Source organism: Neltuma alba, unplaced genomic scaffold, assembly GCF_004799145.2.
Source record: "Neltuma alba isolate B1F8T4 unplaced genomic scaffold, ASM479914v2 tig00004741_pilon, whole genome shotgun sequence".
Taxonomy (NCBI): domain Eukaryota; kingdom Viridiplantae; phylum Streptophyta; class Magnoliopsida; order Fabales; family Fabaceae; genus Neltuma; species Neltuma alba.
The window spans coordinates 1-15,365 of record NW_021633843.1 but is presented as its reverse complement, the minus strand read 5'-3'; the positions used below and the strand labels follow the sequence as shown (position 1 = coordinate 15,365).

Sequence of the window (15,365 nt, the reverse complement as noted above, 5' to 3'; positions counted from 1 at the left end):
CCATATAATTCTTTTGATTAATAAACACATCAATATTTGTACTCTCAATTTGCAATAATTTCTTTTCAACCTTAATTAGAAGAACATGTACCTGTGACGGTAGATTAAGCTGAGAGTATTGCAACAATCTCGTGGGAAGCACGCTTAACAGCACCTCTACACAATAATGGCATTCATGCCCCCAGACTTTTCATCCAAATATAGTATCCACAAGGTCCAGTGAGTTTGATTAAAGAGGCAAGTTTGGCACTCAGGGTTATCAACCGTCATGGCCAGCTTAATCATATGACACACCTTAAAACCCATCTTCTCAAATCAGACTAACTACCTCAACTCATGCCTTCATCGGGTTCACATCTACCACCAATTCAGATCACCATATTAGGGGGTCGTGCCCGGGTATGTGAGTTAAAACTCAACACTCAATTCATCCCTGGCCTCTATAATTACCAGGGGTCAACATGAGTTTAGCACCTGTTTACTACCATCTCAATAAAAGACAAAGAGGTCTCAAAAACATCCTAGAAGGAATGTACAAAAAACATGTGAGACCAACTCAATATTCCTCTTGTGCAAGAGAAAATAGAAGTGAAATTAAAATAGGACAAAGTTCAGATGACTCCCTGTCTGATAACTCTATTGCCAAAACAAATGATGTTGCACTAGCTCTTAAGATTGTTGGCGGCAGCACCAAAATTCTCCAAGATCTAGCAGATCTTCCACCTCCTCTATAATGCTAGGCAAACCCTGTTGACAGCAACACCTGCAGAGAACGGTAAATCCGAGTCGTGTCTTACAGACACTGTCCTTAAGAGCTATTCCGCAACTACCGGCAAAGCAAGAAGCGACACTCCCCAGGATTAAACGGATTCTTCCAGAAAGCTCAGAGCACGGCGGTCCCTGTTTGAACTTCCGTCTCATGCCCCTTTTATAGGCTACGGATCACAATACCATTAGGCACATTTAAACGTGCTTAATGATAATTAACTCATAATTAAATGAGCGGTTTCAAGTAGTAATTAACTTGTTTAATGACTATTTAAGGAGAATAAAGTCTTCGGTTACGAACATTGAAGAGGCATAATTATAATTAAAATTTAGATGGATATTTCCAATAAAGTGCCCAGTACCGCATTTGACTTGTGCACAGGGGGATAGGGGAAATTGCCGGATTTGTCTCCGGTGGCCCATTGTGCGCGTAAGTCCACTCCTCCTCTTGGCCCATTTGGTAGCCCAAGACCACTTATTACTTGGACCCTCACAATCCCAAGCAATGTGGGACTCTTCCTTTGACACACCCATACATAATATTTACAGTCTTCTCCTCGGAGCCTTATGGGTAAGCTCAATACCTTTCCTTTTCACCTTCGGTTTAGCCATTAAGTTGTTTTTAGCTGCTTCTCTCTGTGCTGTGACTGCTGTCGTGAGATTTGAGAAGGGAGGGGAGTGTTGTTTGACTTGATCCATAGCGATGAGATTTGAGAAGGGAGGAGAGTATAAACATTTAAACTACTTTTGACTTGATCCATAGCCGTCAGATTTGAGAAGGGAGGGGAGTGTTATTAGTATAGTGATGAAGATATGTATTTTGTTAATGATCATTTTGTATAATTAAACATTTAAACTACTTTTGTAAGTTCTTATATTTCCTTCAATGATTATTACTTATGAATTTTATTCCACTTTAATGTTGTGAATTAAATTTTATTATTTTATTATGACCGGTCCGACCCCGGTTCGGCCACGGTTCGACCAGTGACCATTGACCCACTACTTGAACCGGTTGAGTTTCCAGTCCGGTTTTTTGTTCCTTGCATAATATAAAAGGTAACCATATAAAATTAAGAATTTACAATTTAAAATATTTTTGAAATATTATTTTCATGAAAAGTCAAGAGTAAGTCTTATAAAACCATGTTTAAAAAGTCAGGCATAGGAAATAATTATGTTTGAATAACTTTTATGTTAATTTAAATATTCTTTAATTTATAAATTTTAAATTAAAATTAATGTGTTGGTATTTAAATGCTGAGTCGTCATTTTGAAATCACTGACTTAGTATTTTTCATGGTATTATGTTTAAGGGGGCTAAATACATACTTCTTAAATTTAAATGATTAAATTAATACTTAATGTAAACTTAAATTTTGAAATGTACACTTTATCCAAAATTATAAATATGGAAGGCAAAATGGATTGATATTTTATATTTATGTTAAAGTTAGATTTCATCCTTTAAATTTATCTCAACTTTCAGTTTAAACCCCTAAGCTTAAAAGGTGTATTTTTAGTCTTTAGCTTTAATACCTTTAGTCTCATTTAGAGAAAAGTACTGATTCAGAAAATTTAAACAATGACTCTACAATTGAATACTGACCAAGAATGCTCTAAATTTAATTCTTTAATATAAATATTTCTATATTTTAAAATATAAGTATTTAAAGAGTTAGATATTTAAAAAACATTAAAAATTAAAGCATTTATAAAACATTTAAATGTTGACTCTTCCTTCTTCTCTTTAAAACTAAACAATACTATTCAATGCAGTAGTGCCCAATGGGCTCAGGTAATTATTTAAATTTAGATTCTTTATTATTTTTTTGTTACATAATCAACATTTGATCAGGGTTTAAAGTAAATTAAAGTTTGAGGTTTACAAAAACATAAGCAGAGGATAGAAGAGGAAAGATAAAAAATCCAAGGCAAGCTTCGCTTCATTAACTAAGAAAACCATTTATTTCTAAATGTTTTGCAATGGCGAAATTGGAAAGTAGGAAAACAAATTCCCAAGCTTTGTATAGTTGTCTTTAAAAATAATAATAATAAAAGGACACCATGATCTTATTATTTAAATGTAAATTTGACGCAAAATAAAAACAAATAACATGAAGATATCCAAAAACCCAAATAATTACACAAGATCTGAAATCTCAAATATCACCCCCTCCATTTCACGAGATGTTCTACAAATAAGACAAGCCAAAAGGCTGATGAAATGGTAATAACTAAAATTTGATTTTAACAGTCATTCACCTAATGGCTGGTGCCTAACACTTTGCATAGACGTGACCTTATTTTTTCCAATGAAGCCACAATATCTGTCATATCAAGTCGTGCCTCAGGTACATCAATGCAACAGTTTAAGGCTAATTCAAAAATTGATGAAATATGTGGTAATATGTTACCAATATTTGGATTGTGTCTATCCAGCAGATTGTCATCTAAAATACTGATGATTGAATGTGGTATTGATTCGCCAATCCAATCTTTTAAATTTAAGCCTTGACCAAACATTTCATCTGTTGGCTTTTTTCTTGTGAGTGTTTCCATAAGCAAAATACCAAAACTATATATGTCTCCTTTAACAGAAACAGCTCCTTTTGATCCATACTCTGCATGCCAATTTGAATGCCAAGTAAAATAGCAATTATGTCAAAGAAAAGAAAGACTTTTTGTTAAAACATTGTGAATGTTTATCATTAATATAAATCATGGAATGTTGAAAAGTGTGTATATATATTCATCAGGAGGAATCGAGTAACAAAATATAGTTTCTTATAGGATGTGTATGTGTGTGAATGTGTGAGAACATTTTTTTTGGTGAAGGTATAAGAGAACTTGAAAAAAGAAATATAAAACATAATAAGATTACCAAATCATCACCTGGTGCCATATAACCAAATGTAGCCAAAGTTCTGGTAAAAATCTCTGATTGCCCAAAGCCCAACAATTTGGCAATTCCAAAATCACTGAGATGCGCTACCATATTGTTATCCAACAAAACATTGCTCGGCTTCACATCGCAATGAACCACTGGTGAAGAAGAACCATGATGAAGATACTCAAGTGCAGATGCCACATCAATCATTATGTCTAACCTTTGCAAGATGTCTAAACAATAGTTATAGGAGTACAACCATCTATCAAGACTCCCATTTGGCATAAATTCCATTATTAGAGATTTGAAATCATTATTTGAGCAACTGCTAATGATCTTAATAAGATTGCGATGACGTAAATTGCATAGCGTAGTACATTCAACATCAAAACTCCTTAATGCTTCTTCCAAGTCCAAGTTGAAAACTTTCACAGCAACTATTTTTCCACTTGAAAGAATTGCTTGGTACACAGACCCAAAACTTCCCTTACCAAGAATATTACTCTCATCAAATCTATTTGTTCCTTGCAAAAGTTCATAATAGGATATCCTGCGTGGGTCCAAATGTAAGAAATCCCCATTGGTCCTTTCACCCACCTGATGCTTCCTACACTTGACAAACACTATGCAAGAACCGACCAAAATGATTGCGACCATGATAGGCAATAAATATTTGATCAAAAGCATCATTTTAGCTGACCTGTGCTTCTCTCTTATAATACATGGATGGACTCCTAATTGGGGCTTCCCACAAAGATCTTTATTCATAACAAAAGATTCTGCTCTAAAATTTTTAAAAGGCCCACCATATGGAATTTCTCCATGCAATAAATTGTAGGAAAGATTAATGTATTTCAAATGGGAAAGTGACTCTAATGACTTTGGAATCTCACTAGACAAATAATTTTGAGAAAGATCTAAAAACTCAATGCTTAACATGTCACCAAAAGATTCTGGTATAGAACCTTGTAAATTATTATGAGCCAACGATAAGTTTTGCAAGCTCTGTAAGCCTCCTATCGTTATAGGAATGTTTCCTGAAATTTGATTTCTTGACAAGTTCAATTCTACAAGTGATCTCAAGTTGGACACCTCAGGTGGAATTCTTCCACTAATTGCATTGGAAGATAAGTCTAAGACCAAAATATTTTTGAGATTCCAAAGAGAAGAGGGAATATGGGAAGTCAATTTGTTAGAGCTGAAGTCCAACTTTTGCAAACTAGAAAGATTGTCAAGGCACCTTGGAATTGTTCCTGAAAACATGTTATTAGCCAAATACAACACATTCAACCTTTTTACTTGGCAAAGTTCTTCGACAATGGACCCTTGCATTTTGTTGTTACTGACATCAAAAAGTTGAAGGCTTTGTAATTTGTTAACTGTTGGAGGAATCAACCCATTCAAATCATTCTCTCCCAGATATAATGCCACCAAGTTGGTTAAATTCCCAATAACATTGGGTACTTCTCCATTAAATTTATTCCCATTTAAAAATAACTTATAGAGTTTAGAAGCATTTACTATGCTTTTTGGAATTTGTCCAGAAAGTTCGTTCACTTCCACACTAAAATCTTTCAGGTTCGGAAGGCCACTTCCTAAATATGATGGGAGAAGGCCGGAGAAGAAATTAAACCCAAGGTACAGTCGCTGTATTGCTGAGATGTTGAATATATTAGAAGGAATATGTCCGCTTAAATGATTCGTGGACAAATCTAATTGTTCAAGTTTATCAAGATTGCCAATGTCTTTGGGTATAGAACCTGAAAAAAGAAACACTGATATATGCTAATATTTCTAAAAAGGAATGGACTTGCAAAAAGAATAAAATATAAGAAATGCTTTTTGTATACTATTCTCTTTGGTTTTAAATGTAAGAGGTGATAAAAGGGTTTGTTTTGATTTTAAATATACAATCGCAATCTGTCTTATCTTCAAATTTATAATTTTTTCTCAAGAAATCGGTTTTTAATGCAAATGATCAAAAGTGATATTTTAGAGAAATCAACTTATAAATAATTAACTTAAACTAATTTTCTTAATATATGCAAATAATAAGTTATCTGGCTCATGCATTCAGAACCAATGGGAGTATATACATACATATATATATATAGTATATATGAATGAATCGTTTAATACTACATAAACTAACCATATTTTGGTAAGCTTAAAATAGTTGACTACTTTTTGGAAAATCTTAATTTATTTAATTAATTACATGTACGTTAAGAAATAGGTGTGTACTATATGTGTATTGGATAAGGTTATACCTGTAAAAAAGTTGCCACCCATGGATAATCCTTTCATAAATGTGCAGTTGCTTATTGATTTTGGAATGTTTCCTTCTAATTGATTTGAAACAACCGCAAAGACTTCAAGTAAAGGGAGTCCATAGCACAGATGTTCAGGCAAAGTACCAGATAATTGGTTGATGCCAAGGCTAAACTCTCTTATAGAAGGCATGTTGAAAAGAGACTGAGGAATTTCACCTGTATTTTAAAAAAAACAGAGAGAGAGAAAGAGAGAGAGAGACGCAATCTATGAATAATTTTTCTTAATTATCACTTTGATTAAGAGCTAATTTGTTTAAAATTAGAAAATGATTTTAATCAAGCTTAACATCAGGGATTTGCTTGTTTTTAATTGTTTGTTTAACTTTTTAATATAATACTTTAAAAAACTATTTTCAGCCTATTTTGATAAGCCACTTGAATAAGCTTTTTTTAAAACAATCACTTTCTTAAAAGTACTCCCCCATTGTGTAAAGGTTTTATGATGAGCTAAGTTATACAACTATCAATCCTTTAAATAATTGAAAGCCGACTTTTTTTTTTTTAAAGACAAACAGGACCTGATCTTTTTAAATGATAATTGATTATGAAAACGGACTCTATTAGAAGACACACAAACATATTTCTGGTTCTATTTAAAGGGCAGAGACTAAGAATATTTTTTTGTTATTGATATAAGTTACTTGATTAAATTTATTATATGAACATATAATTTTACTTCCAATTTATTTGTTGTTATTTAACTGTTATATTTTGAAAAGTATATATATTAAACATGAATAAAGTTTTAAAAAAATAGGTAAAATTGAAAGTTATTAAATTTTAAGATAGCAAAGTTAATGAAATTAAGATTTTTCTTGATTCTGGTGAGACATGTTTAAACTGCTTTATAAATTGGACCGGATGAATACAAGCATACTAAGGTTTTTAATTTTATTATAAAATAAGTATAATGAACTTTTTAAAAAATTAAAAACAAGTATACTGAAGTTTTTAATTACTTTTATATTGAGTTAGAATTTTTGAGATAACATAGGAGAAACTTTGCTTTCTCCCACACTCAAATAAATAAATAACTAATAAGCGGAACTTCCTTAAATCACAAAATCAATGGACGGTAGATTATTGAACATACCTGTGAAGGAATTGAATTGTAGAAATAAGAAATTGAGCAGTGTTTTATTGCCAAGTGATGCTGGGAGAGATCCATTTAAGTTGTTTTCCTCCAAAGATACTTCTATTAAAGAAGAAATATTGCTGAAGAGAGATGCTGGAATTTCACCTGCTCAAAATTAAAAGTGAACAACTGTATAAACTATATTACTTTAAATTAAGGGAACTAATAGATGCATGACTGACATTGACTTTTGAATAGATATAGATGCCAAGAAAAGAGCAAAACATAACATAGACTTATAGAGTGAAAAATATGAAGTCATATTAATTAATTTCATTTGAAAATAGGATAATGCTATTATAATATATTAAGTCACACATCGACTAATTAAAAGATAAATTAAAGATATATAGCCTTGAGGTAAGTTGGCTTAAACTGTTCTGATAGGAAAAAAAATCTAAGATATACTTAATTCACTAAAAATCTAATCTAATAATAAATACGACCGATATAAGAATTGGTGTGCTAGTGCCTGTGAATTATATTCCTACTAATTAACTTGACTTATTTTGCATAACATCCCTTCGGACTGACTTTTGTTGGATCCGGGTCCATCTAATAAAATTCTATACTTCTTTTGGACATTTTCCCCCATATTTTTGTACATATTTTTCCAAAGGAACCAAGATATTTCACTGGTTAATTAAGATGTTTACTATAGTGGTAAAGCATGTAGTGGTATACATATACACTGACAAAACATTTCAATAAATTGATTAAATTTGCCAAAGAAAACATTTTCTTACTCTTTTATTAATCCATTTAAGTACATTTTTTTATTGATCTATTTTTCATGGAAATTGTCGGATATCCTAAGAAAAATAATTACATCATCTTGTTAGTTGTCCCCCGTATTCTATAGTCATGCTTTTCAGTTGATTAGTACATATTTGCCTCATTCTTACTGCTATTTATTCTTACACATCATTTTCACTTTCGGGTTTTTAAAAAAAAATCTAATTTATAGCCAATTTACATCTGACTTGCATGTTTTTTTTGGGGCTCAAGTAGTTACTTGTTATGTTTTTCTCTATCAATAGAATTGCCATTATTACTACTAGAATTTATGAACATCAACTTAACTTGAAGAAGATCAGCAATCAAAATAAAATAACTTAAGATAAACAACTAAAACATACGGATATAATTAAAACTCATACCTTCCAAGTTGGTGTCCTCAAGATATAAATATTGGAGGTTGGTCAAATTTGCAAAGTCACTTGGTATGACTCCTCTATTGAAATCGTTTCTGCTTAATTCTAGATCTACTAATTCTTTGCACTGATGCCATATGGGGGGCAGTTCACCAGACAAGTCATTTTCAAATAGATAAAGAACTTCAACTTTTGGAAGCCCAAAGCATAAATTTATTGGGAGATTACCAGAGAAGTTATTTGCACCAAGATTAATGACCTGAAGCATAGAACTATTAAATATTGAAGATGGTATAGAACCAGAAAACTGATTGAATGAAAGGTCCATGATCCACAATGATGGAAGATTGCCAATGTCAATAGGAACGCCTCCTTGAAATATCAAAAACAAACGAAATGTCAATATATCAACTTTATAGCTTGCATATAATTTAATTTCAATTAACTTCCATAAGTTAATATGTATCAGAGAACATTTACATATTTTAGGCTTACTTTTAATTTTCAAATACCCATGATCCTTCCAATCTAATTAGACAAGTGCCATAAAGTATTTTTCAAGTGGGCCAACACTGTAAAGTATTTTTGGAGCATCTAGTACCCTTAAGTATTGTTTAGGTGTGTCTGGCACCATAAAATATTTTTTGGTGTATCCAACACTAAAGCCAAAAAATACTTCAAAGTGATGGACGTACCTGAAAAATATTTCAGGATGCTAGAGGGATTAAAAAGCACTTAGAGCACCGGATACACTCGAGAACATGTCTGGATGTACGTTAACCCTTTATTGAAATGCATGGGTGTTAAAATAGTGTGAAATAATGGATTAAATTATCAGGTTTCAGTTTAAACAAAATAAACTATGGACAACTAATTTGAAATTGAGGTAAATCCTAAGAACTTGCAAATTAATTTTCATTCAAAAAATTAAAGAAAATAAGCTGCCTAGAATTCAAAAAGAAATTGCATTCATTGTCCTTAATCAATAAATGGATTATATCATGCTAATCAATCTACTTGTCGGATCAAAAACAAATATAGATCTAATAAGAAATTTTTCAAGACATACCTGAAAGAGAGTTATAAGACAAGTCTAATAATTCAAGTGAAGATAAGTTGCAAATTGTCTGAGGAATGGTTCCTGAAAGGTTGTTACCCACAAGTGATAAAGTCCTCAAGTTCTTGAGTCTTCCCACCTCACGTGGAATACTCCCTTCAATTAAATTAATACTCAAATCCAAGACATGTAACCTTGACAAGTTGCAAACAGATGTTGGAACGAATCCAGTAAGACTATTATTGCCAAGACTCAAGTGTTGCAATCTTGATAAATCCCCCATCCAAGTTGGAATTTTCCCATCCAATTCATTAAAACTCAAGTTGAGTACTCTCAATCTACGTAATTGAACTAACTCCTTTGGTATTTGACCATGAAAATTGTTCTTACTAAGATCAAGTTCAACAAGGAATGAGAGATTTCCCAACTGTGGAGTTATGATGCCCTTCAATCCAATCTTACTGAGATTCAAGGAATGGATCCTTCCATGGCGGATACTGCAACTCACTCCAACCCAACTGCATGGAGAAGAAGAGACCAACCAATTAGCTAAAAAATTGTACGGATCAAAAGTGATAGAGGATTTAAGAGCAAGAAGTGCATATTTGTCTGTGGTGATGTTTGTTTTACTCCAAGCTAAAGAGGCTATGAAGCAATGAAGTAAGAAGAGGAAAACAAAGGCAGGAGGTTTTCCCATGTTTAGCATATATCACGCTTATCAAGTTTGCAAGTTTAGTGCATCAAGAAATTAACACCCATGGCGTTTTATACCTCTCCAATTCCAATTCAAAGTCAAGGCGTGTAAACTCAATTCCAAATTGCATGATTGTGATTAATTACTAACTTTCAAATAATAAATAAAAACTTTTTACTTGACAATCTAATTGTTTTTTAAGAAAATAAATTATAAATCACTCAACAATTTCCTTATAATGGAAACTCAATTAATGAAATTAAGTATAACCAATCACTTATTGACAATATTTGAATTTCAACAGTACATATATATTGCAATCTCATTAGTAAAACCATTGACTCATCATGAAAGATTCAAGTACTTGCACAACTTAATCCAATCCTAATTGGTGGCCATTGATCAATCAGCATCTTGGATTTTCTTTTCTTCAATAGTTAATCGATTTGCAATTAAGTCTTTTCTATGTTTATTTATTTTATTGTTATTTTTGAGTCATCAAACTATATTAACCTTGCCATTGCTTCAAACTATGAAGAATGATGGTGGAAAAATCAAAGTTTTGGGTAAGATCTGAAAGGATTGAATTGTTGGAAATGCGAAAGTAATATGTACTATTTTTTGAATAAAAGAACTAATATGTACTATTAATATTAGATTTTCATCACCATTTTAGAAAAAAATTCTGCAGTATTTTATTAATCGCTGTGGTATTTTTATTTACTCTATATTATCTATAGTAATACCTCTGGTCCTAATTATAAGAGCTAGTTAACTAATTGAAGAGATTAAGGAAATAAAAGTTAAATGAGGTCTTATACTAAGGACTGGAGGTAGTAAGAACTTAGATGCCATAAATCAAAATGAGTCCTGAAGACTGATGTATAAACTCATAAGCCGATTTGATCCAATTTAATATAATCTAGTAAGAGGAAAATTATTTGAACTGTATTAAGAAATCAATATCAACATCAAACAAACTCGTAAAAATTGCATGTTGTATAATTTTACTTCCAAAACAAGTGTGGTTTCAAATATATCTCTTGAAGAGTTACTAATGATAGTTTTTCAATTTTACTCCAATTTAATTTCTATTGAAAAAAAGAAAGAGAAGAGAAATATGCGAATTATTTGTAAATATAAAAAATTAATAAAAATAAATTTGAAAAATTTTATTAATTTGAGACATATTTAATATATTTTTTGGTAGATGAGAAAGGGCTACAAGTAATTTATAATAGAGACCGGACCGGTATTGAATAGCCTATATGTTCACTCAGGGTGTGAACAAATAAAGTCTCGTGGAGTGGCACGTTTGAGTTTTCAGAAGACCTCATAGCTACCGTCAATTTTTTTTTTGGGTTACATAGTCATCGTCAATTTGACAACAACTAGATTTCACAAAAGAATAATGAAACTATATGAAAGGAAGAAGAGGAAAAGATAGGTTTTAATAATAGGGATATAGAAATTTAGTATATATTGAGTAAATATTAAATTGATTAATTTGTATACCTTGTGCATGTTTTTAATGTATAGTAGGAAGAAATGAACAATAATTTATTCATAAAAAAAATAAAACAATTACTTATACTCATTTATAAATAATTTATTGTGGATGCCCCCAATAACTCAGCACTCCACTTTTGACCAAAAAACAAAAACTCAGCACTCCGCTCTTTTGAATGGAAAGGTCAAGTCCGTGTCGACGAAGTTGCGTATTAGAAAAATGGTTGGGAAGACAAGAATTTTTGAACTTTTGAAAAGAAGAACTAAAGATTCCATCACCGAAGAAACAATAGTTATTAATTAACAATAAGAATGATATTTGCTAAGATATTAATAAAATATCGTAATGATATAGAAATGTATAAAAAGAGGCCGTCAAAGGAAAAGATTGTTGTCAATAACATTATAATTTAGAGGCTTTAAAATTCTCCTATAAACGACAAGTCGTGAATTTGATCCTATCTGTAATTTCAGGCTATCAACCCTTCAAAAGAGAAGAAAAGAAAAGATTATTGCTATATTCAAGAGGTTGATTTATACTATGAAATATAAACCTAATTTTTGATATAAAAACTTAGGGTTAAAGGTCAAAAATACCTATGAACTTTTACCAAAAGTTCATCCAACACCATGAACTTTCTTTGAGTTCAAATCTACCCATCAAAGTTTAAAAAGAAGTCAATAATAACAGCACTGTTAACGTCTGTTTTTTCAGTTGTGGGGTTTTAATGAAATTACTTAAATACCCCCAACTGAAAACAAAAAAAGTTAAGGGTAAAAAATACCCATGAATTTTTACCAAAAGTTCATGGGTATTTTTTACCCTTAACTTTTTTTTTCTGTTTGGGGTATTTTAGTATTTTCATTAAAAAAAAGTAGGTCCCACTACTTAAAAAACGGATGTTAACAGTGCTGGTATTATTGACCTTTTTTTAAACTTTGATGGGTAGATTTGAACCCAAAGGAAGTTCATGGTGTTGGGTGAACTTTTGGTATATTTTTATAGGTATTTTTCACCCTTAACCCAAAAAGCTTATATTTAGAGGTAGAAATAGCGTGACTATACTTTGGAATAATTAACTCATGGTGTGAACAATCTGACCCATGAAAGGCACATTTCGCAGCAACAAAAAATAACTAATACGAAGAAGTCAAAATTGCATTGTCTTTATATAATCGCTTGAATGGGCATTTTGAAGTTCCTAATTAATATATTAAAAATTATTAATTATTAATTATATATCATTTTACAAGTTAGATAAATTAATTTAAAAAGTAATAAATATAAGAGATCAAATTGATTAGTATATTGTATTTATGAACAAATATAACCTTCAACCCTTGAAATTGAGGTAGCATATATTAAAAGTCTTTACATAACTCTCAAAGAATGTTATGTCTGGATCAATATGGTGATTTAAATTTGGATAAATTCATTATTTGAATATATAAAAATTTGTTTGTTTTTATTTCTTCCAAAATTTCAAGAGAATTTTGTATTATAATTTTTTATTAGAATTTCAAATATCCAATCTACTCTAAATCTCTAATTATCTCAAATTTCAATAATCTTTTTCTCTTTTTAGTTAACGCTTGCCGCTTGTAAAAGAAATTTTTTGGTCCTAACTACAAGTCATTTAGAGGGTATTTAATGACCATTCTGCAATTTTATTCTTATTAATTTCATTAGAAAAAGAAAAGAAAAGAAGAGGCGAGAATCATTTATAAATAATATAGAGAGAGAAGACAAAAAACTTTTAATAAAAATAAATTTAAAATGTTTTATTAATTTAATATATTTCTTTATATGTGAAAAATAACTTATAAATGATTATAATAATCATCAAAGTGCTACCACCCATGCCACCTTCCTCTCTTAGCTTCTATGTTAAACAGTTCCCTTCTGTGTTAAAGGTTTGAATTGAAACAAGAATAAAAATTTGAATTATTTTTATACTACCCAAACAAAAAGATTTTTTTTAAATACATGGATTTTAAATGTCAGATTTTAAATCTAAAATTCAAATCCAAACCCAAATTGCACCTTAAGAAATTAAAATCTTGAGTACATTTACATAAATATCATTCCATTTTTATAAAAAAAAAATTACTATAAAGTTTCAAGTAAGAAACATAATTACTAAAAAGTTTCAATGACAACAGAGTGACTTATAATGACAAGTTTTTAAATAGTAAATGACAACTACTTAGTTGTCATTAAAACTTATTGATAATTTTTTTTCTTGAGATCTCGTTATAATTTCCCCTTAAAAAAACTTGAAGATCATCACTGGTGGTCCCAAGTCATTTACACTAATCATTGCTCTATAATTTTGCAGCTTTCAAATGTTTAACTTTGAAATTTTATATCTTGACTTACACTTAATAAATTGGAGTGATTTAGGTCTTGATTTAAAACTTTGATGTGTCCTTTATTTAAGCTCGCGCGTCATATGACTTTGGTTGCCTTATTCTTTTTCGCTTGCTTTCAGAGGGTGGTGGAGGCCAAGGAGCAAAAAAAAAAAAAAAAACAAACAAAGTGGTCCCATCCTATATTTATTTATTTTATTATTATTTTTGAGTTATCAAACAATATCACCCTTGTCATTGCTTTATCCCTTGTGGTGTAGACTTGAAAGTCACCATCAACATGACAAGAATCAACTTTCAAAAGCCCCGTTAAGAACGATGGTTCAAAAATCAAAGTTTTATGTAATTTTGATCATTTTCATCACCATTTTAGAAAATAACTGGAGTATTTGCTTAATTGCAGTAGTATTTTTCTTTCTTTCTTTTTTATGTAGTAAGAAATTAATGTCATTACTCAAAAATAAATGTCTACTGAGAGCAAAGTTACTTGTACTATATTAAAAAATAATAATATCAATGTAAAAAAAATAGTTAATTTGTAAAGTATCAAATCATTGATGTTCGGGAAATGACTCTTAATTAGACCCGATAATGTTCAAACCTGACTCAATCAGATAGTCATATAAAAAGATCATAAATATTATTTATTGGTAATTGAGTCTACAAATAAACGAGAAACATACATGCGAAAGGCGTGGACATGTTTCTATAGATCTAACACGTAAAAATTGCGTGTTGTATAATTCACTTGGAAGACCACATTTTCGTTTTGAAGGATCTATTTCATCTGTGGTCCAAGTGATAGGTACACCACAAAAAGATCGTCAGCGAGGAGAAGAAGCTTGTGTAGATACATTATAGGACCTTAATGTATGTATATGATTTTTAATATAAGACTTACTATTTAACTAATTTGATTAGGCTAAAAAAATTAGGTAATTTAGTTAATTAGAATCAAGTTGAAGAGATCATCAAGCAATGAAGTGAGAAGATGAAAACAAGGCAAGAAGGTTTTCTCATGTTCAGCGTATATCAGACTAATAAAAGCTGCAAGTATAGATTGAGTATTCACACACACACATCAATTTATACTTCTTCAAACACAAATCAAGCCTAAAAGGTGAGTTAATTAGGAGATAGTAGTATATGTTTGGCAAGCCTAACCTGTGGATGGGACCAAAAAGCCACACAAACATGCATGATATACGTCAATATTGGGAGCTGTGAAAGTAACAACCCATGTCCTTTCAAGCTGTACATGCCTATTCTTTATAAAAACTAAAACTTTTAAAGAAATATAATAAGCCAATAGTTTGTCGGCATGAGCAGGCTCCCAACCTGAGACTGAATTATAAAATACTCAAGTTAGAAATATCAGTAATATCTAGCAGTTCAATTTCCCAAAAAAGAGAAATTCAGTGTGGATGGTAAGACTAATTCCACTCTCAAGAAGAG

General features: G+C 30.8%; 1 protein-coding gene across 2 annotated transcripts; it reads right to left on the bottom strand.

Moving 5' to 3' along the window:
- Nucleotides 1–2,873: 2,873 nt before the first annotated feature.
- On the bottom strand, nt 2,874–10,048 carry LOC114745631 (putative receptor-like protein kinase At3g47110). 2 transcript variants are annotated; one of them, XM_028933790.1, is made up of 6 exons: nt 9,350–10,048; nt 8,287–8,652; nt 7,085–7,231; nt 5,929–6,147; nt 3,664–5,418; nt 2,874–3,392 (listed from the first exon to the last, which is right to left on the bottom strand). In XM_028933790.1, the coding sequence occupies exons 1-6, from the start codon at nt 10,041–10,043 to the stop codon at nt 3,034–3,036; spliced, it is 3,540 nt and encodes a 1,179-aa protein (XP_028789623.1). In that variant the 5' UTR covers nt 10,044–10,048; the 3' UTR covers nt 2,874–3,033. The 2 variants fall into 2 exon arrangements, with proteins under 2 accessions (XP_028789623.1, XP_028789624.1); XM_028933791.1 differs by having other exon boundaries at nt 8,509–8,652.
- Between the last annotated feature and the right edge of the window lie 5,317 nt (nt 10,049–15,365).

Coding starts and splice junctions, on each gene's coding strand:
- LOC114745631 (XM_028933790.1), bottom strand. CDS start 10,043: ATGCTAAACATGGGAAAACCTCCTGCCTTTGTTTTCCTCTTCTTACTT. Junction 7,232..8,286: donor TGAGGACACCAACTTGGAAG/GTATGAGTTTTA, acceptor AATTTTGAGCAG/GTGAAATTCCAGCATCTCTC. Junction 5,419..5,928: donor GGGTGGCAACTTTTTTACAG/GTATAACCTTAT, acceptor TTCTTTTTTCAG/GTTCTATACCCAAAGACATT.